Consider the following 22,683-nt stretch of genomic DNA (forward strand, 5'->3'; position numbering starts at 1 on the left):
ATGCATGGATTTTCGTCATTGAGGGTCTTTACAAGCATAACCTTGGTTTTGGATCCATTCACGATCAGCCCGCTATGTAGGCAAAAGCGTTCCAAGACACTCATAAGCTTTTGTGCATCTTCTAAGGTATGTGCCAAGAGCACTACATCATCGGCATAAAGCAAAAGCATGATCACCGCATTTCCAATCTTAACCTCTTCTATGCCTTCTTGCTGCATAAAATCAAGAACCATGTATTCCAATTCATCAATGAGTAGCCCAAAGAGGGTTGGGGAAAGTGGGCATCCTTGTTTGACACCAATAGTGCTTGCAAAAAATTCTGAAATTCCATCTCCCATACGTAATCGACATATCACTTTTTGGTAGATGCGAAAGACTGCATGCATAAATTCTCTCGGCACTTGAAGGCTTTGCATACGTCTCCAAAGATTTCCTCGCGGTACCATGTCAAAAGCTTTCTTGAAATCCACAAAGCAACAATACAACTTTTTTCCTTTCAATCGAGACGCTTCCATAAGAACTCGAAGAGTGACAAGGTGATCAATAGTGCTATGATGCTTTCGAAAACCTGCTTGGCCAAGCGCACGTTTGCCATTCTTTTCAGCCCATTCACTTATCTTCATCTCCATGATACATCCAAATAACTTTGCCATCAAAGAACCAACCATTATAGTGCGATAGTTGTTCACATTGTTTACATCTCCTCCTTTGTGCAAAGGTTTGATCCAATTTGCACTCCAATCATGAGGCATGCCATACTGAAGTGCAAGGTTAAACATATCGCATATCCAATATCGTGTTTTCTTGCTTGTCCATTTAATCATTTCAGCCTTGACACCTTGAAGGTCACCTGCCTTGCGAGTAGCAAGTTTCTCAAGCGCGTGGCATACATCTTCAATGGTAAAGAAGGGAGACATAAATGGAAGGGAGCTACAACCCTCCATCTTATCAACATTGGGTTGCTCATAGAGGTTCTTACAATGCATATACATATCCTCAAGAGTCAAGTCACCAAAGCTCTCAACGCGCTTGCCTTTTAGATTTTGCCAAAACTTGCCACATGCATGTGCTTTCTCTTGTGCTAAAAGAAGTTGTTTTTCGACTTCCCACCTTCTCCTCTTCTTTTGAACAAGTGCTTTGTATGTGTGTGAACATTCCAAGTAAACTTCCTTGTCTTTGATTGCATCCAATCTTAGCAAGTGTTTTCGGGCTTGACTACATTCCATGTCAAACCATTTCTTCTTGGTGCTACCCTTCTTAGACCTTTTGCAAGACGTGTTTCACCGAAAAGCATTCCTTCGCACAAGAGAAAATTACTTCTTTGAAAACTTTCCACTTGCATTCTAATGTTGGGCTCCCTTGATGCTCTATCATGCTTAACATTTGGTCCACCATATCAGCATATATAAGTGCTCGTTTGAAGTCTAGACGTAGGTACAAATGATTCACATCATGATTGGAGGCTGCATGCTCGGGCCGTTTACCACACTTGAGGTCAATACATAACATCCTATGATCCGATTCCGGATTCCATTCACCAAGTGTAAAGCTTTGTATGCATTCTAGAGTGGCTTCTGAGAACAACATATAGTCAATCACGCTAGCACCATTGTGCTTTCTACATGTAAAGTCATTGGTGCCTTGCCATAGAGATACACCATTTGCAATGAGCATTCCGGTACTATTGCACATATGTAGAAGTGACTTTCCATAGTGATCCACTTCTTTTGCATCATTAGAACTTCGATTATACATGTATGAGTCATCCACTCTTCTTGATACATGCGGCATGTCGACTTGTTGTGTGTCGTGTTGTAACATATTTGTGCGAGCATTCATGTCTCCAAAAACAATGACTTCACCTTGATCCTTGTAATGAGCAATGTCTTCCTCTAGTTCAACAAAGGGCTGATCTCTATCCATATTCAAGCGAGCATAAAAGTTGGAGTCATAGTGAGGAATGTAGCAGCCGGCCACAAACATGACTTGACCATTTGGTGGGTTGATTTTCAGCCATAAGTAGCGTTTATACTTATCTTCTTTGACAATGGAAACATCTTTCAAACCCTTTTTGGTCATACATGCTACGCCTCCTTGGCCTCTTCGTTGCTTTGCATTTTTGGCCCACATCAAAGAATGTACATCGTATTTGTCAAATCCAAGAATTCGTTGCGCATCATGCTCCCATGTTTCGACAAGAAGTATCACATCGGAGTCATTGGTAAGCTCATCAATGCCAATTCCCGCATTCCATGGATACCCGTTACAATTCCAAAAGCTTATTCGCAAGCGTGAGTTGGTCTCATAGATCATGTGTCCCTATTTGTTGGGTGGACTTGCATCCTCCTCAAGTGACTTTTCTTCTTGAGATGATACCTTAACCTTCTTGCTTCTTTCCTCGTATGCTTTGCGACGTACATTTTGTTGCATAAGAGTGCGATCCTCATATACATTACAACCCGTTCCTTTGAGGTAGATCCAACCATTGTCAAGGATGATCTTTCTCTTTACCTCATCAGCCATGGTACATACAATAGGTCTTTCTCCCGAGCGAGGGACTCCTTGTTTTCCAACTCGATGTGCACCATAAGCCATGATTCCTGACATGCCAAAGTGTGTAGCAAAAAACTCTTCAATAGCAACCGCAAGAGATTGGGGTGTTTCCATGCTTTCCTCCTTGATTCCACGAATGACGATGTTCTTTGAGCGTTTTTGTCGTTCTTGCAATTCTTGAGTGTCCACATTCTCTACATTCTTTGCTTGGACAACGGCTTGCGTGATAGGAGATGTAGAAACCACATTATCCTTACATATATCAGCCCATGATTTGGATGCATTTCTCATCTCACATACATCATGTCGTATTGTATCTATCGTTTCCTCTTTCAATACATGATCACTCTCAACTTTGCTCAAGCGCTCTTTCACTACATTCATGTCCACAAGAGAGCGTTTACATTCTTGAACTTCATTCTCAAGATGCATCAAGCGTGTTGTTTGCATTTCAAGAACCTTCTTGAGGTGCTCATTCTCCACAACGAGAACTCTTAAAGTACCATTCTCCATTGCAAGTGCGCGCAACTCTTCACCTTGCTTGTTGACGGTTTCTTGTAACGAGATCAAGTAAGCCATGATCATTGCTTCTGTTGTTGTAGACGATGTGGTTGGATTAGCATCCAAATTCCTTGGAGATTTTGCATCATTCTCCATGGCGAGTGTGGCTTTTCCACCCTTGCGAGTTTTGTCTGACATTGCCTTCAAGTCGGCGACAAAAACGCAAAGTTTTGACAGTTTTTTCAGTTCTGAGATGCTGTTACAGCAAAGCCTTCCATTACACAAAAAAATTCTGTCTTTACATCAATGCGTAGAGGGCTTCGTGCTCTTCGATTGAGGCTATAGATCACCTAAATCGGAGTTCGGATGAGCAAGTTATGGTCAAAAGAGTGAACTGCTGCCTACTAGGTCAAAAAACGGCTGTGTGTGTGTGTGTGCACGGGGAAAAAACCTCCTAGTGAGAGAAAAAATGCCCCGGCGGTCCTAAGTGTGTTCATACACGTCACTACCACATGAATATGGTAACAGATACCCCCTGGGAATGATGTGGTGAACAAGAGCTAGCACATAGAGTATAGGGAAGTGCCATGTCCTGAGGACATGATCAGTCCACATAGGGGAGTAAGCCCAAAGCTTTGCGGAAAGCTTCGAACTTCTCACGAGACAATGCCTTTGATCTGCAAGGTTGTCCTATGTTGACACATAAACCAAGTTAATCTCTCCTGTTGAATCTGCAGCAACTGACATGCATGCATCATGGACAACACGATCATATGTACACTCTGCACTAAAAGCCCACTATGCATCTACATCAGCATCACAATCTCCTTTCACAGAAGACTCTACAATAGCTGCACTTGTATTGGACCCAACCTCTTTCTTCTTAGCCTCTTTTGCCTTTAATTTCGGACACTGCTTGATCAAGTAATCATTAGCTTTACAATAATGGCAACGCATCTTCTTTTTTCCCTTTGCACCAAAATTTCCAAACAAATTGCTACTAGTAGAAGCATTAGGAACAGGTGATTTACCACTCGCAAAAGAACCATGAGAAGTCGCTACATTGTTGTTACCACCTTTTCTTTGAGCAACACTAAAGGCCTGTTCAATTGCACGCTGTTTAGCCCTCTTTTCTCTGGAAAGTGACTCTTGCAACAACAATGTGCATAATGCGTCAAACTTGACAACTTCTGAATTTCCTTAGGTCATAAGTCTCGAGGTATTAGCAAAAGTCTCGTAAGAATCTGGCAAAGCATCAAGAACAGTCTGCACAAGGGAACTGTCAGAAATGACTTCACCTACAGATAAGTTGCTCATTGATATCCTTGACAATTCCTTGACTTCCCTGCAAAAATAAGTTCCTCATTGATATCCTCCGACAAATCATTGATAACCCCAAAGCCCAAATGAAGTATTTTTCGACCGCTGACGCTCGCCTAAGCTCTAAGAAATCGGAGAAAGTGAGCACGCGTGTGCTGGAGCGGCTGGCGACTAAGCCCGAGAGGACGCAACCTGCTCTGATACCAATTGTTGGAATTAGGCTTGCAGGGAAACACACACAGCTTGGAGAAGACGAAGGAAGCTCAAAGCACACAACAGAGAGTATATTACTTAGTGTTCAGTGGAAAGATAAGATAGCCCTAGAGTGATGGGCGTATATATAATGCACGGGGGGTAAAAGATCCTTGTGAGGGAAAAAATGCCCCGGCGGTCCTAAGTGTGTTCACACACATCACTACCACATGTATATGGTAACAAAAGAAAAGAAAACACCAAGCTAAAATGGAGAGCAAAAGGAAAACGTGCTCAGAAGACAAACACCAACCTAAAATGGAGAACAAAAGGAAAACGTGCCCAGAAGACAAACTCCACACAACCACACACACCACTGCATGTCAAAGCCTTTCTTAAAAGACGTGTCCAAGACTAAGCGCAATGCAAGCTTCATGAGGCTGAGCACCAAACATGCATCGGATCCTTACAGCCGTTCCAAATACCGGATCAAAATTGAGGAAGCATTTCGATGGACTTCATGATAGGACCTTAGTACAAGTCATGACCCCATCAGGGGTAAGGCCTGTAACAAGTCATACCTACCAAGACCATACCAAAGAGTCATGCGTAAGCTAAACTCTTTAATCAAAGGGATATGATATTTTGGATGTTTTTCATGACAAAATTATAGAGTTTGCTGAGTGGAATGATTGTTTTATATAGAAGCATTTGTTTTGTCTCAGATTTACCTAATATGCTTGATTTTGAAGAACAAATATTTATGGATCATGTGGATCATCTTTTATTTGGTTGTTGAGAGCATTATGTCTTTATACACATGTTGTTGAAGGCTAAATATGCAGATTTCCAAAGTCAAGGAGGTTTGAAGATACAAGAGAATATTCAGGGTTTAGTACCTGGACTGCAAAAACTTGATTTTCAGAGTCAGATTCTCATGTTTCAGAGGTTGCAGAGGCTGATTCTGCTAATGTTTACTTCATGCTCTTGGAGAATGGACATTCATTGGAAAAATCTAAGCAACAAACAAAAATTCCCTCCCTTGCACTTTGACATAGCAATTCAAATAGAACCACCCTCCTACACATTTCAACTCCATACTATCATTTGCTTCTACTATTTACAGAGCGCTAAAATATAAAAGGTGATGCAAGAAAAGAATTAGATGGAAAAGAAAACCTATGTTTTAAGGAAAAGCAATCAATCATTCCCGATGAAAAGAATGGTAGCAAACCTTGTAGTATGCCGGAAGATTATGCAATCGGAAGACCTCATCAACCACTTGTATTTGCCTACAGATCTGTGATAAACATAAAAGTCTATTAAAACAAAGATGCCCTTTGAGCTCATAAAAGAGACCCAGTCTCTACTCAAGAAGCTAACTTCAAGCATTAAATTAAAGTCACAATCTGTAATTTACAGAGAAAAAGCACAGCACTGAGAGGACGTGGATGCGGAGGACTGCTCGCTGCTGCACTCGCTCATCCCCCCTGTGCACGCTCTGCACCCCCCCATCTCTCGCCATCGCTCTCCCCCGCCAATCTCCATCGCGCTGCCCTGCCCTGCCCGCTGCCTGCATTCAGCTCCAGCACGCAGCAGATTCAGCGTGCACCCAGCTCTCAGCGAATCTGCCCCAGCCCGCCTCGTACCAGCCCCCCCCCCCCCCCCCCCCCCCCCCCCCCCCGCACCTCAGCCATCCTTGTCTCGCACTCCCACTTCTTCCACATCGCTACCCCCACCCCCTCCCCCTTGGTCTTGCTCGGCTCAATTCGTCAGCATCTACGGCGTGCTCGGCCAGCAGAGGGCCACCTCTCGTCATCGTCATTTCGCCCTTCTCCACGGCAGCAGACACTGATGGAGGCGCATGCTCCACCTCAGAGGGACTCTCAGGAAGCCCCCTCGCCTGACCCCGCAGAGCCCACCATCCGACTTGCTCTTTTGCCGACAGAGCAAGCGAGCCTCGCAGCAGAGGTGGAACGCCTACAGTCGACTTCCGTCATCTGCAAGATTCTCGGTACCAGACCCAGCAGAGGAGAGGTGCGCTATCTTCTCCAGGCCCGCCTTCTCGCCGAGGTGGGCAAGATCTTAGATGTTCAGTTCCTCGGACGCGGCTACTATCAGATAGAGTTTGAGACCTCTGAGATGGCGTCCAAGGTCATTGTGATGAGTCCCTTGTCCATCAGAGCAGTTCGAGCCCACTTTCGACAGTGGAGGCATGGTTTCTATCCAGCTACAGATGTTCTAGTAGAGGAGGCAGACCTTCCCATCTTCGTCTGCTTTCCCGGTTTGAGGAGGGAGTACCTGCCACTCTTGTCCAAGATAGGCTCAGAGATTGGGACTGTCCTAGAGACACCTCGCACGGCCACCTCTGTAGCTGCCAAGGCGGCCGGCATCCCCACAATACATGTTCTGGTTCGGGACACCCACACTCTCTCGAAGGTCATCCTACTACCTAGGGTGAGTGGGGGTTGGTTCCGTCAAAGCGTGGAGTATTCGGGCCTCCCGAATCAGTGTTTCATTTGCAGACAGATGGGCCATTTGGCAAAGGCCTATCCTCGCTAAGAGACCTCGACCCACAGCACAGGCGCAGCCTCCCAAAGGCTGAGTAGGCCCAGCACCCAGACACACAGGACGCACATGCTGGTACCTCGACAGAGACCAGCGATCAGACAGCTAACGAACGGTTGGCAGCAAGTTCCTGGCCGCCGCCGATAGGGGAGGGCTCGCCCCACTGCTCCCCCTGGTGGCCGACCTTCTGCAGTTCAGCAGCAGCAGGACCCACCTGAGGAGGCCTCGTCCACTTCAGTTCCTCCATCTCCAACTCCTCCTCCCTCAGACGCTGCCGCTCCGCCTCCCCCATCTCCTCCCCCTCCCCCACCTCCACCTCCGCCTCCCGTCCCTCCTCTCTCCCCGGTGGGGCCCACAGCCTTGACCCCTCTTCCACTCCTCCTCAAGCGCAGGGGACTGGACACGTGTCTGCCGCGAGGCGATCTCTTGGTAGTGCTTTTGTCGCGAGCCGTGTGGCTCGAGAGGGACTTCCCCACCTGAGGCTGCCTTTTTTGGAGTAGACTTTTCCTTTTGTAGCAATCCCTAGAGGTTTGACTTGCTTCGACATTTGCAGACGCTAGGACTTCTTCAACTACAGCTACACATGGTTCCTGGGTGACTCTTCTCTTGACTTGGAGGAGGCTTGCTTTCGAGTCCACGTCCTCTTCTTAGCAGCTAGAGGCATTGAGGCTCTGGACACAGCGGTGGGTTTCTTCTTTCCGCTGTGCGGCAGGGATTCTACAAAGTGGACCCAGCACACTATTCTTGATTGGCTCCAGATTCAGGCTACAGAGTTCTCACACCACACAGGGGACTTAGGAGTGACAGATTTGGTGCAGACACTTTGGCCTCTTGCCAAGTTCAGCATGACGCCTCCAAATGCAGCGGGTTGCAGGCACATAGTGATACATCTGTTTACTGACACTCAGAGCCCTCCTTGTTATATATTTGTACATGAGGATTCTTGGACAGAGGATGTAGCCCTTCAGGCTGCACGTTCGGCTTGGGTCTGGGCGGGACAGTCACCCCTTTCGCGCTTGTCTAGAGGTCGTTCGGATGCGGATTACTCCCCATCCAAACCAGTCTCAAAGATAGCGAGGTTGGTTGCTGTGGCAACATCTGTTTTCTCTCACTGACTCAATGAGGATCGTCTCATGGAATGTGCAGAGATTAGGAGGACCCTAGTTTCAACGTTAGAGGGGTCGGTTGCGTCAAGAGCTCCAGAGATGCCTTGTGGGTGGTGAGATTGACATTCTTATGCTATAGGAGCATCATCTTTGTGAGAGATGCATTAGACGGTGTGGTCAGATTCTGCATGGTTGCTATGAGACGTTTTGATCAGCTGCATTTGGACCTGGAGGCATCCAGAGAGGGGTATGTATGACTATTGCAGATTCTTTGCAGCACGCCAGTGTGGGCAAAGGGATTATTGTGCCAGGCAGGGCTCAGTGGATCACTATGCAGGTTCAAGGTTGCCTCGTGGGCTTCTTGAACATCTATGCGCCAAATGTGGCAAGTGCACGTGCGAGTTTTGGTCTCAGATTGTTCAGTCTCTGCCGCAGGGAGAGCAATGGTGCATTAGGGGTGACTTCAACATGTTGGAGGACCCCTCTGACAAGATTGGAGGTAGCCATACTACTGTGCATGGAGTTGAGTTGGCAGCTTGGGAGGAGTTTTGTACGACTCTGCGGGTTTCAGATGTGTGGCAGCATTCTAGCTTTGTAAGGCCCCCAGACAGCCTGGCCTTCTCTCATTCGGACCGCAGAGTGGGAGGAGTGAATCTATCTCGGATAGATCGCTTTTACACTAGTGACCACTTCTGTGACTTGGGTTGGGACAGTTTGCATTCTAGCTAGGACTTCCTTTTCGGACCATGCACCAGTGATCCTCACAGTGACAGATAGACAAAGGAGGGGGAGCACGATGCTTCGCATCCCTGAGAGGGTCTTGATGGACTCCGTGCTCAGAGAGTGAGTGGTGGCTCTTTGGACAGAGAACTTTGACATGCAGGACTCTCCTACTGACAGATTGGCCTCAGGACTTGCTCAGCTTAGTCGACTCTTTCTTCAGGAGTCTTCGGCCTGCCGCCTCTGCCGGCTGCAGCGAGAGAGGAGTAGCGTCTCTGACGGGGCGTTGCTTCCTTGCAGAGAATGCAGGAGCAGCATCCAGATAGTCCTTGGTTGGAGGAGCAGTTGCAGCAGGCTCGCCAGGAGCTTGCCAGCACAAAGGAGAGGCGCTGTGAGTTTGCTTTCCATCGACAGGCATCTCAATGGACCCAGGTGGGTGACAGAGTGGCAGGGGCTTTCTTTGAGGTAGTGGGACCCCGGCATAGGCATGCCAAGGTCAGCCAGTTGAGGAGGCCCGACGGGTCAATTGCTTTAGAACCTGAGGACATGCGAGCAGTTGCTACTGACTTTTACCGCAACCTACTTTCAGCAGAGCCTCAGTCAGAGAGTCAGAATGCATGCAAAGAGCAGGTTTGGGCACAGATGCCTTGTCTTGTGATTGAGGAGATGCGTCTAAGGCTTGAGCTGCCTCTTCAGCTAGAGGAGCTTCACATGGCCCTCAGAGCACTTCCCCGTGGTAGCTATCCACGAGAGGATGGTTTGACACCTAGTTTTTTCTTAGAGTACTGGGACTTGCTTGGGTCTGATCTCTATAGCGCTTTTCAGTACATCCTGCACACAGGAGAGATGCCTGACAGCATGAGTGAGGGTTTGATCTACCTCATTCCCAAGGAGGGTGGCTCCTTGGATGAGAATCGACAATGGCGGCCCATCACCATCATTAACACAGCCTACAAAATTCTTGCCAAGACTCTGAGTTTGAGGATTCAGCCACTTCTTGAGAGCATTATACATGGGACACAGACTGGTTTTGTCAAGGAGCGTAGTATCCTTGACAACATCTTTACGTTTTGGGAGGCTTCTACCCTCGCTCGCCTCTGTGGTGAGGATCTGGTGATACTTCTTCTCGATTTTGAGAAGGCCTATGATAGAGTTAATTGGGACTTTTTGGAGGGCACTCTACACAGGATGGGCTTCTCAGATGCTTGGATCAGAGGTGTGTCAGCTCCGTACAGACGGGCACACAGTTAGGTACTTTTGGCACGTGGTAGAGGAGACCGCTTCATGCACACACGTTCGGTTAGATAGGCCTGCCCTCTTGCCCCCTTTCTCTTTCTGTTCTATGCTGAGGCGATGAGAAGATTTTTGGTTTCACAGCAGGTTGGTCTACGAGGTTTAGCGCTCCCTATTCGGGGCAACGAGTTACTGGATGTTGAGTTTGCAGACGACTCAGCTCTGTACTTGGAGGGCCAGGAGGCCAACCTTCACAGGTGAGAGTAGGCTCTTGAGACCTTTTGTTGTGCATCAGGGGCACGGATCAACTAGAGAAAGACAGTGGCTTTCGCGGTCGGTAGTGCTCCTACGCCTGATTGGTTGCCAGGTGAGGGTTTCAGGTGGATTCCCCCAGGAATTGCAGTTCGGTACTTGGGTTGTCAGGTTGGTTTGGACTTGTCTCCTGAGCAGCAGATTGCTCCCCTCCTCCTGTCCATCAGGAGGAAGCTGTTACATTGGAGCTCCGCACGACTCTCTCTGGCAGGCAGAGTTGTAGTGGCCAACCAGGTTTTGTTGGCTACTATGTGGTACATTACATCTTGTTGGATCTTCTCGAGTTCTTGCATCAGCCAGGTAGAGAGGCTGATCAAGAATTTCCTTTGGTCAGGGCGCGACACTCAGATAGCCCGGGCCAAAGTGGCCTGGCAGGTCATCACTCTTCCTTGTTCTCAGGGGGGGTTGAGGATCATAGACCCAGCACAGCAAAGCAGAGCCCTTCTTGGGAAGTTCGTTGTTAGAGGTTTGCTTCTAGGGGAGGAGCCTTGGAAGGAGTTTTTGCTTCAGTGGCTTAGTGCTAGAGTGCCTCAAGCTCGAGGCCCTTGGAGACCTTCAACCAGATGGATTTTTACAAAGATGCGCAAGGTTGGCCTGAGCAGGAGACTAGAGGACCGTTTTGCTGTGAGTCTGCTCCGCTCCTGGGGCAGCACCAACCTACTTGCACGGAGAGCGCTTGCGACAACCCCTTGTTTGGAACCCCATGGTTAGCACTCAGAGAGGCCACTTGGTTGGTAGTAGGCCTCGTGTTTCTTGGGGTCCCATGGCAGAGGGTCCAGCACGCACCTTAGGTGACTGGTTACAATTCTCAGGCTTGTCAGAGGAGCTCCAGAGCATCCAGTTTACAGGGCATGAGAGGGGTGCAGGGCATGTGTCAGGACATCACAGAGGCAGTACCAGTTGAGTGGCTCACACCTCTCGAGTCAGTAGCACCCAGATGGATGGGAGCCTTCACGCGACTGGAGGTCCTCATCGTAGTTCGGGCTTGTTCCAAGACTGTACCTTCCCTGTTTTTCGAGCTACGGGTGAGGGTCGTTTACACCGAGTGTCAGTTGAGGCCCCACAGGTTGCAGAGTGCTCTTTTCAAAGGATCCGAGTTGTGGGCATCTGTGCGAGGACTTGTGTCATAGATCCTGACCCAGCAACTCTTGAGACTCGTCATTGGAGGCTGTGGGCTTGGGAGAGCTGTCCACTTGCACGAGTGCAGTGGGATCTTGGAGAGTGGTTTTGGCGGGACCCTTTCGCCTCAGCCAACCATCCAGGTGTCCCTTTCTTTCAGTACACTGTTCGACTGGGACGTCACATACTGGCAGCACGGAGAGAGGCTCGTCCTGCTGCAACACTTCGTTGGCAGGAGGAGGGTCTCACAGCTAAGTTCTTGTCAGCTTTTTGGGCAAGGTTGTGGGACGCCAGATAGCCGCGGCGAGTCACTTTGTTCCAGTGGGCTGGTTGCACACAGGGCTACAACAGTGGGGAGCTGGCTTGTACATAGTGGTCTCTCGGCAGCTTGTGGCCACCTTTTGGAGAGTCAGCGTCACTGTCTTTGGGACTATCCTATGGCACAGCAGTTTTGGCTTCAAGTTCTTCGGCTGATGCCAGCTTTTTCCACAGCACGACATACACTTGGGGGGCAGCTGCTTGGTCCACTCTCACGGGCCCATCACTACAATTTGAGCTATCCTCCACCAGCAGGTCGACCTACACTCCAGCCTGCTCTACAGAGCTTACTCCACAGGAGTGGTGCAGTGAGAGAGAGGAGTGTTGGGAGCTCATCTGCGGCCTGACACTCTCGTTCATCTGGCGGGCCCGCTGCTTCCACATCTTCGAGACTCGCCTTGTACCACAAGCAGAGAGTTTGAGATCTTTGGCTAGAGCTGATCCATACTCTCACGGGACAGTTTGAGAGACTCCAGGGCAGCTCCGTCCGCATGCGGGAGTGTAGAGAGGCTTTCCTTCGACTCTAGCGCCCTGGGCCTTTCTTCACCATGGTCCAGGGTGGGCTCGGATGGCACTACCGTCCACCTGTGTCGCTTTTCCCTCCTCCCAACTCCTTTTTTAGCCTCATTGTATATATGCTGTTTTTTCATCGGGAGAGTCTCCCCTTCTGATTGTTGTAGCCCTCTCTAGTAGAGATGGTTGTAGCCCTATGGGCAGTTTCATTAACTGATATTTTTCTCGAAAGAAAAAATAAATTACAGAGAAATGGAGATGAGGAGCTCTAGAAGAGCTCACAACATAACCTGGATTTCAAAAACACATTGATTAAAATATGTCCACATGCATAAACGCACATCCAAATTCGAAAAGTGCACCTAATTTAAAGACATGGGGAATAATGTCTCATCTATGATAATTCAAACTGTCAACAACCATTCAACTTGTGTCCCTAATTCAATCTGAGATAAACATGATTTGTCTTGTTGAATGCTCAGTCATTGATACACAATTTAAAAGCGCACCTAATTTAAAGACATGGGGAATAATGTCTCATCTATGATAATTCAAACTGTCAACAACCATTCAACTTGTGTCCCTAATTCAATCTGAGATAAACATGATTTGTCTTGTTGAATGCTCAGTCATTGATGTATCATTCAAGCTTTCTAGACAGATGGCACACATCAACAGGCATGCATGACACACGGCACCGTATATTGAGTACCTTGCTGCTAGTGTTCGTTCTTTTTATGTGTCATGCATGTTTTGCACAAGGCACCACAAATTAAATTCTACTACTCTTAGCCATACAGAAGAGAAAAAAGTGGAGCAACCTAGAAGTAAGGGTGTTTGTTATAGCATGACTGAGGGTAATCCTAATCAATAAACGATTATTGATGTTCAAATCATATTTCATTTGATGGAACATGTCGTCTGTACTAATCATCTTGCAGCGCAAACAAAAATCTCATAAGCAAAACAAAGTGCTAACATTCACCAGTTTACAAAGAGGTTTTTGCAACACAGAAACAAATGGTGCAATCACATTTGTACCTCAGACAGCCCTTTGCCCACAACTTCAAGACTTAAAAAGGATCGTGTTTGCTCATCATTTACGAATAACTCCCACTGATCTAGGTTGAGCCAGAATCTGTGAATAAAGAGGAGTAAGTAGAGTGCTTAACACTAAAATGGGCACATAAGCATTGGTTACGTTTAAGAAAAGACACTAAACTAACCCCTTCTGGCAATCAAACTTATTTTGAAGCATGTCTACTATGGAAATGATTTGATGCACACGAATAGGTACAGTCTGTGACAAACTTATATGATATTCCTTGGCGAGTGTCAGCTCATCACTGGTCTGGACAGTCGCATAATTTAGCGACTCCATCGCCATTGGCTTAAGCTCTGGGGCTATAGAAAACGCCTTCTTCATCAAAGGCTCCAATTGGCGCCTAGCAATCGCTGAGAATGGCACTGAAAACAAAAGGGTTGATTACAAATATGCAGATACTTGATCTTCAACTTGCACTCTTATGTGAATATTTATCATCACAACCACAAAATAAGAAAGGAAAATAGAGCTCGTTTGGCTTCACTCGTTGAATACAACAAACAAGAGGCTGTCAATCGAAAAGGCAGCCTGTTTCATCCTTTCGCACAGATGGGAGAACTGCAATACATTTCAAAAGAATAAGACTGATAATGGTCAATGGAAAGAAATGGTCGATGGAAAGAACAGTCAACATGGCTTCCTTAAAAAAACTTGATGTTGCTTCAAAATGGACTAATCTGGTGTGCAACTAAAGCTGGCCAATTGCTTTTTCCGTGTACCTAGCGGTGGTTATCAATTCACAAGGACAATTTGCAAAGACTACTTTGGGCGCCTTCAACAGTGTGGATCCAGCCTCCTGCACTAGACGTCTGCTACCAAACTGTACCATCGGCTTCAAATAAATCAAATACTGTTTAGCACCTAAAATGCAAACAGGAGTTGCAAAATACAATTAAAATTCAACCAAAGAGAGCCACATAAGAATTAATGACACTACAGGAGTAAAGATACTAATCCAGAATCTATAAGCCAACCGAACTGGCAGAATTGTATTAAAAAGTGTTCATAATCCTTGCAATGCATACACAATTCAACAGAAATTCAAAGAAAAAGCAATTGTCACCCACAAAATTTTGATTATTTCAAGAACGAAAAAAAGTCATAGCCAAAGCAAGACAGTAAGAACTCCTAACCAATCACATGGATGAATTTAACAGTGATTTAGAGTCTGAATGGCCATTGACCTGTTATGCCTACAATGTCAAAATTGTTGCCAAGGCACACCGTGATCTGCATGTTTTAGTCATGCGCAGTGTCAAGTCATGTATTAGGAAATAACCCAAGGCAGTAAGACCTCCGAAACAATGTATGACATACCCGGAATATACACGTGCAATGCATAATTTCCCTCCACATGTGGAAAACTTCTTATCCTTCCAGCATTGGCTTCCGTCAACTGCAACATGTATGCTGTTTCCAGAAAGCAGACAATGTGTCAACTCACAAGGAAATCTCCAAACAGCTTAGTTATCAAAACTACAAAATGCTGAAGCTTAAAAAAACTATCAGTTCTAAAGTGACCAACATAAACAGGACAAATAAAGCAAACATGTTTAAATTCAGAGCCAAGTAGGAGCAAGCTATTTGCCCTAAGTGTGAAGATTGAATAAAAGGCTACTTTTTAAGCTTGCAAAAGCGACTTGCACTGACAAGGTTATATAACACCCACACAATTCACACATGAGCAGGTAACAGAGATCCTTTTAATTTGTCTTAGAACACCCTTGAACCTTGAGACATTTTTAGGTCACAGCTGCAATTAATGGATCCGGAAGATTGAAGGTTAAAAAACATTAATCTGCTTCTTAAACTATTGTAACTGGCAAGCCATTGGCGTGAAGTTAAATTTGAAAAGTGATAACATTGGAGCTTTAAAACAATTGAAGTTTAGACACAGAAGAGCGTAGTTTTCTACCCACATGCATTGGCCCCTAAGTCAAGCGCCCCTTTTGGTTTACATTAGTAATCCACAAACTTACAACTGCAGGAGAGTTGCTTTGCGAATATGCAATTATGCACTCCGTCTGCCATAGCTCACCCGCAAGGCTCATATTTAAAGGACGCGGCCCAAAAGCAAATCTACTGAAAATAGGGCATCTAAAGCCCCATATCCAAAAGTAATTGCCCAAAAAATCAGCGCTTTCGGTAAACTGGCAGAAAGCAATGCGTCACCAGCTACCATGTCATCACCGTATAGCCTACCACGTCATCTGCATTTTGCACTGCAAATCACAACGCACGCACCCCCCAAGTCAGACTTGAGGTCCCTTGATTCGGTATGGCTTTTGTTCTTCCCTTGTTGTCACAAACTGCTAATGTGTCAAGCCACTAAAGACTTGAGCCAACCTGCAGATCCCAGCCGAGGGGCCTAAACCCTAGAAGAAGTAGAAGAAGTAGAAGTTCTCACCAACTTACAGATCCTCACCGAGTGGGCCAATTTTTAAAGAAGAGTTCCTACCAACTTATGGGGCCCAAGTGCCTAGGGGCATAACATTAAAATAAAGCAAGATCCACACACACAAGACCTGCACAATCAACTGACGACATGGCATGACTGTACGGACAGTCCCACAAATCCGCTAACAATACCATGTGGCTGTATGGAATTTCGCGTTTCGTTGGTGGCTGCTGACATCGCATACTATACAGATTTCCCTAAAGTTTTGTTGGTTGCTTTTGGAGACCAGATGCTTTTAGAACTGGATGCTTTTCATGTAACTATTTTTGGTAAGCCTAGGGCCTTTAAATACAGGCTGGGGACCTCTTCTCTGGCATTCGCGCAGGAGCGGAAGTAGAGCAAGAGTCCCATCAGTTTGTACTTCGGTGAAGCAATATATAGAAATACTGAAAGGGATGCCAAGGTTTGGGGCTAGTGCTCTCTTGGGGTGGAACTCCGTCACTCCGCGTCTCGTGTGTCGTGCATCTCTTTCAATTTAGTCGTTATTTGAAGTGCTTAAAGTTGTTCAGGTTGCATCCATGGTATTGGTGGCAAAGAGGGAGGGATAGGGGGAGGGCTAATGGGAGAATCCGTATGTTGAACTTGCTCACCTTCCTGATTGATGGAGGTCTCCAGACCACTCGAGTCTTGACCATGCAAGGATTTCCGCTCTTAGTTCAAGGAAGGTTACAGACTAATCTTCAGGAGACTATCTACCCCCTCGTCGGCGCACCCTGCATGCAACACCCGGTATACAATTGGTTGCTATTTTGCGACGCTCAAGGCGCACGGTCCTACGCACAATGGCAGGCCTATAGTTCCAAGAGCGGGAATAGTATACACCGAAGGGCTCCCAACACAACCAAAAACACAAGAGAAAAAAAAATTTATAGGGATTAGCAAATTAGTGCAAAATCTTCAAAGCTATGATACCAAATTTAGGTGCAGCGAAATTCAAATGGTGAAGATCTAGGTTTCACACTTCCACAAATCCTTTACTTCTTTCCTTGCGTTAGTGATTCCTTTTAGCTTGAATGATGGTTCTTTTTACCTGTCCCTGAGAGAGGGAATGAGAGAGATCGGTAGAGATGTGGAGAGAGAGAGAGAGAGAGAGGGCGGGCGGGGGGGGGGGGAATGACATTCAGTGGGGTCCCAACCAACCCTCTCAAGGGCCCCACACACCGTTGCCGATGTGGTATTTGCTTTCGATTGGGTAAATGGAATGTGTACACACATGCAATACCTCAATTGCAGACTCGAATGGTGAATGTCACCGCGATAACTCCTCAAGACGAGGCACCTCCGGGGCTGACTTAATGCACCTTTGGATCCTTCCCTATGTGGCATTGCGGAAGGCTACACAGGGGTAGATCTGGGGCTGAATTGCGCTCCAATGTAGGAGGAATGAAGGGCTGGAAACGCAGATCTCTATGATGCCGATGATGGATAGCAATGGAGCACTCAATGCCGGCAAGGGAATGGCCGAAGGGAGGCTCGATGGGCTGCCAAAGTACTGGACCAACAACGGGAACCTCACGAGAGCAAATCCGAGCCATTTTCCGGCAACAGAAAGGGCTGAAACCTGAAAACGTTAGGGCTGATCTGCTGATGAGGGTGGCGTTGGGCTCAAATCTGAAAACGTTGGTTGATCTCTTCCCAAAAACGCCAAGCTGATCTGGGACTTGAAAACGCTAGTGCTGCTAGCGCTATGCAAATCTGCCAAAAAACGCTAGGCTGAGTGCTCCTTTTATAGGGCTGAATTTTGGGTTATAAATCTGCTAAGGGCTAGGTAGAGCAAACTATCCACCAAACCCAACAGATTAGATCATTAAATGGTTTGATTTATAAGTTTTGGAACAGGGCTGAGTTTTGGGTGAAACCAAAACACATCTGTCCATCCAGGAATCCAATCGACGCAGGGAATGGCTCGTTGAATTCCTCTACCCGAAAACTACATACACGTCATGCCAGATGCCCACCGTAGTGTAATAACATCGGTGAAAACACGTGTTCAAACCATTTATGCAAGAGGGTTCCAAAACTGGAAAACCTAATCTAATGGACTCGACCAGCATGCAGGTCCTGCGAACAAACTCACAAAATTGCCGGTACTAATCCTCCTAGGATTCTAGACACTCTTATCTACGATGTTGTCACGTGACACATCCAACCCTATGTGTCCGTGGACAAGCTACAGCACGACATGGGTTCAGTCAGTCTAGCTTACGAAGTGTTCTGGCACTTTTGTGAGTCTGTTCGCAAACCGTGCATGCCCAAGCACTTAGAGTAGATGCATATCCTCTGGTTGCACACAGCATGATCATCAGCATTACCATCAAAGTCCAACAGAATCCATCAAGAGCATTTTCCAATGCATTAAACCTATTTTCCTATTTTTGACATTTTTCACTTATTATTTTAAGTAACTTTTGTTGGGAATTGAGTAGGGCAATTTGGGTAAGATAATATATAAGCAAACCTAGGCTAGCACTATTCGGCAGATGAAACCAACAGAGCACAAGGCAACCTTCTAGCAGGCCCTCAAGGTGGATCCTCACAAGAACCCCCATCGTTTTTCTTCAACCCAAAAACGCCAACACCCATCAGCATTTTCAGCTTTGCCTGGCGTTTTCATCAGCGTTTCCAGCCAAGGACTGCAGCGACAAAACTCAGCAGATAGCTCTTGGTCTTCCCCTGCTGCCTAGCGTTTTTGGAGGAGTCTAATACCAGCGTTTTTGGACCGCAGGTTTCAGCCTAAAACCAGCGTTTTTGGACAATAGATTTCAGCCTAAAACCATCGTTTTTGGACAGCAGATTTCAGCCTTATAGGGCTTTTGGACAGCAGCAGCAGATCAGGTTTTCAGCAGCCATAAGGGAGTAGCAAATCAGGTTTTCAGCAGCCATAGGGGACCAGCAGATCAGCGGTTTTTCAGCGATAGCCTTCAGCCAGAACAGCGGCTACTTTATCACCATTTGCAGCCGAAGAAAGAGACAAGTCGTCGCCGTCGACATCGTCCTAGTTGCCATTGCATCATAGTCTTCAAGTGCATCACAGTTGTACGAGTTTGTGCAATCAATAGTAGACCACTCTCGCCATCGAGAGTGGGGCCTTCGGAGGAGGGTTTTACAACTCCCTGGTGTCGTATTCTCTTCTCTCTCTATCTCTCAATCCCATACACCTTCACACACAGTGTCCATTCACTTTGTTTGTCCATTGCACTCTCTCATTAAAGAACGGAAGGCTCTCCCTTCCCTAAGTAAAAGGAACCTTGAGCACAGTTCGGAGCACTCATCTTGAGCAAAGTTCATCATTCATTCCGCTACACCTTACATTGGTATCAAAGCTTTGGCAATGTTTTGTATCACTCAAGGAAAGAACCACAAGAATCACAAGAATTTTTTTTGCTTGTTGCGGTCGCACGTAACCCAAGATTCCTTGAGTGTGTCGATTACTAATTGTGTTTTTGAAAAGTGACAGGAATCCCAAGAAAGAAGGGTTTGTCCACCCTTCCCTTGTGCCTCTTTTCACTCATTAAGAGCGGACCGTGCACTTAGCGGCTGGCCAATCGACGTGAAGTGGGAAAAAGCAACCTTGGTGTGAGCGCAAGGCCGCCAAGGGGTGCGCCTGCGGAAAAGAGCAGAACTCGGGAGAAGAGAAGATCCTTCTCTAACACAGATTGCAAGCGAAATAAGACCCTCAAGAACCCAAGATCCACAAGAACCCAAGTTCCTCGTGAACTTAAGAACCAAAGATCACAGTGCATGGTCATCACCCGAAGCGGAATTGATACTTCGCATGGAGGTGATGGGCATGAAAGTAGTAAAGAAGAATTTCCTCACCATGGAGATTTTCCTAACCCTCCTCCTTCGCCATCTACGCCAGGGATTGCACCAAATCCTATGGAGGCTTTGGTGAAATCGATGATGGACATGATGGCACAACAACAAGAAGCGAATCGCGTTGCGCTGGCACAACAAGAAGCGACTCGCATTACTTTGGAACGCGAGCGCAATGCACGAAAAGAAAGAAAAGCACAAAGAAAGGAGGAAGCCGCAGAAAGACGAGCGGCCTTTGAGGCCGATCGTGAGGTTCAGAGAGACTCCGCGCACAAGAATTGGTTCGACAGGTTCTTGCCTCGAAGTCCGAACCAGCCAAAGATGTTGGTAGTTCCTCAAGTGACGCAAGCTACGATTCGGACTCCAACAACCCAGTCACAGAGAAGTTGACTTTCAGTAAGTATGATGGTAAGATGGATGCTACGGTTATTCATTCTTGGTTGCATCAATTTAATGCTTATTTTGCAACAGCTAAGAAGACAGGAAATAGCAAGGTTTTGATGCCAGCTATGTACCTTGCTGGTGATGCCATCAATTGGTACCACGCATGGCAAGAGGCACAGTTAGCCGCGCACCTAGAGGAAGCCGACGAATTCACGCCCCTTTCTTCAATTGGGCTGATTTCCAAGACAAGCTCAAGGCGCGGTTTATGCCACCTCAGTACCTAGCACGATTGAAGGACGATTGGCGCACTCTCAAGCAAAAATGGTATGCTAGTTATGTCTTTCTCTAATCATGTTTTGCAGCTCGGCACTCAATTACGCAAGTTGGATGCGGAGCGCAAGGAGGCATTCCTTTATGGATTGAACGAGTATATCAAGTTTGATGTGGAGGTGCTTGATCCAATCGATCTCAACAAGGGGGTAGCGATTGCTCTCGCACAGGAGATGAAGCACAACAAAGGAAAGCCTAAGGAGAACAAAACTTCTCAAGGAACCCCTCAGACTTCTCCGAACCCGCAGAATGGTAAGAATGGTAACTCTTCTAGCCCATCTTTCTCTAATTGAACTCTAACAATGAATCTAAGGGTAAAGCTAAAGCACCTGCAAAACCTAAGCTAACCCCGAATGAAAAAGCTGCACAAGGAATTATAGGAGGATACATCACAGCTGAAAGACAAGTGATTTATGCTAAGGAAGGTAGATGTTATCAATGTCACGTCAAGGGTCACATTAAAAAGGCTTGTCCTAAGATAGCCCCACCTAAAGAACCAAAGGCACCCACAGCAACCACAAGCACTTTAATGAACCAAGCCTCTTGTTGAGAGAGCCCGCCTAGAGGTTAGTCAGAAATCTCCTCTCGAGGTTTCTGGCTTCGCTCCTGGTATGGACTCTCTCATCACGAAAGAGTGCCTTGATGTGTTGTTTACAGTTCAACAAGCTTCTTTCCGTAAGAAATTTCTTGTGTCTCCTCTTTCAGGATGTGATATGCTTTTGAGCATTAGATGGTTTCGTGAGCATAACACTCTCACATTAAATGCCAAGACTGACTCTCCCCTCATCATTCGTGTTGAGGAGGGTTTGCATTCTTTGCCTCTCATCTCTCATGTGCAGGTAAAGCGTGAATTACGACGAGGAGCACTAGCGGCATTCATCTATGCTGCTCCAGGTTCCAAAGCATTCAAGCTCCAGTTAAGTATTCAGATTTATTTACCAAGTTTAAACATCTCTTTTTGCAGGATGATCTTCCACCCTGTCTCCCACCTGAGCGGCCGAAGGACCATCGCATCGAGCTTATGGAGAAGGCACAGTCTATCAGTAAGGCTCCCTATCGTTTGAACAAGACACGAGAGGAAAAGTTAGAGCGACAACTCACGGAGTTGGTGGCTAGAGGATTCATGCGTCCTAGTGTAAGTCCTTTTGTTGATCCTATTTTGTTTGTTCCCAAGAAGGATGGTTCGTCTCGTTTGTGTGTTGATTACACGGCATTGAACAAGATGACCGTCAAGAACAAGTTTCCGATGCCTCGCATTGAGTATATCCTAGATAGGCTCAATGGGGCAAAGGTTTTCAACAAGGTCTATCTCAAGAGTGGATACCATCGGGTACAGGTATTCAAAGGCGACATCTTCAAGACCGCTTTTCGCACCGAGCAAGGACAATGGGAGTATATTGTTATGCCTTTTGGATTGACAGGTGCCGTGGATACATTTAATCGTCTCATGGTAGGCCGTTTCGGCGATATGGTTAGTGTATGTGTGTTCATCTTTCTTGATGATATTCTCATTTTTTCTGCATCGTGGGAACAACATGAAAGGGATGTCGAAAGGGTACTAACCCGTTTGGATGAGTGTCAGTTGTACATTGCAGCTATGAAGTCTGAATTTTTTCTTACTGAAGTCACTTATTTGGGTTATATTATTTCTGCAGAAGGCGTCAAGCTAGATCCCGCGAAGGTGGAACAGGTTCGTAATTGGGATTTGCCCAAAACTGCATATGATGTGCGCTCTTTTCTTGGTTTATATCAAGCATATAGTTTGAAACCGGCCCGTGGTGGGGCGGTAGGCGTTGGCTTTCACCCGAAATTCTTTACTTTAGACACACACACAGAGCACTTCGCAAAGAGAACCTGCGACGGGAATTAACACTTGAATACACATACGGCTCGGAAGGTAGAATGTCCCGAGCAGACGCCGACAACCTGTAGGCTCCAAAATGGCACCCCTTTCGGTATTTCTTTATTCTTTAGGAGGGTAAATTACAAAGAAGAGTCCTGGGAATCCTTTATCTATATCAAGCTAGATACCACTTGTTTTGGCCAAATTTCGGCAACATAACAACTCCAAAACTTGCGCGAAATCAATTCCCCTGCTGGAACTCTCTTCCACTGGCATAAACCCTTTGATTCCT

The 22,683-nt window shown here is 46.5% G+C and overlaps 1 protein-coding gene across 1 annotated transcript in view; it reads right to left on the minus strand.

The window, feature by feature from the left end:
- LOC147440027 (uncharacterized) overlaps positions 1-22,683 on the minus strand; it is an 80,048-nt gene that overhangs the window by 22,715 nt on the left and 34,650 nt on the right. Inside the window, exons 3-6 of the mRNA XM_086485726.1 lie at positions 14,878-14,970; positions 13,682-13,922; positions 13,497-13,593; positions 5,801-5,866 (exon numbers count right to left, since the gene is read on the minus strand). Coding sequence (XP_086341852.1) covers positions 5,801-5,866; positions 13,497-13,593; positions 13,682-13,922; positions 14,878-14,970 — 497 coding nt within the window. The remainder of the gene's footprint in view (positions 1-5,800; positions 5,867-13,496; positions 13,594-13,681; positions 13,923-14,877; positions 14,971-22,683) is intronic.

Source organism: Adiantum capillus-veneris, chromosome 16, assembly GCF_014529385.1.
Source record: "Adiantum capillus-veneris isolate H3 chromosome 16, ASM1452938v2, whole genome shotgun sequence".
Lineage (NCBI taxonomy): Eukaryota > Viridiplantae > Streptophyta > Polypodiopsida > Polypodiales > Pteridaceae > Adiantum > Adiantum capillus-veneris.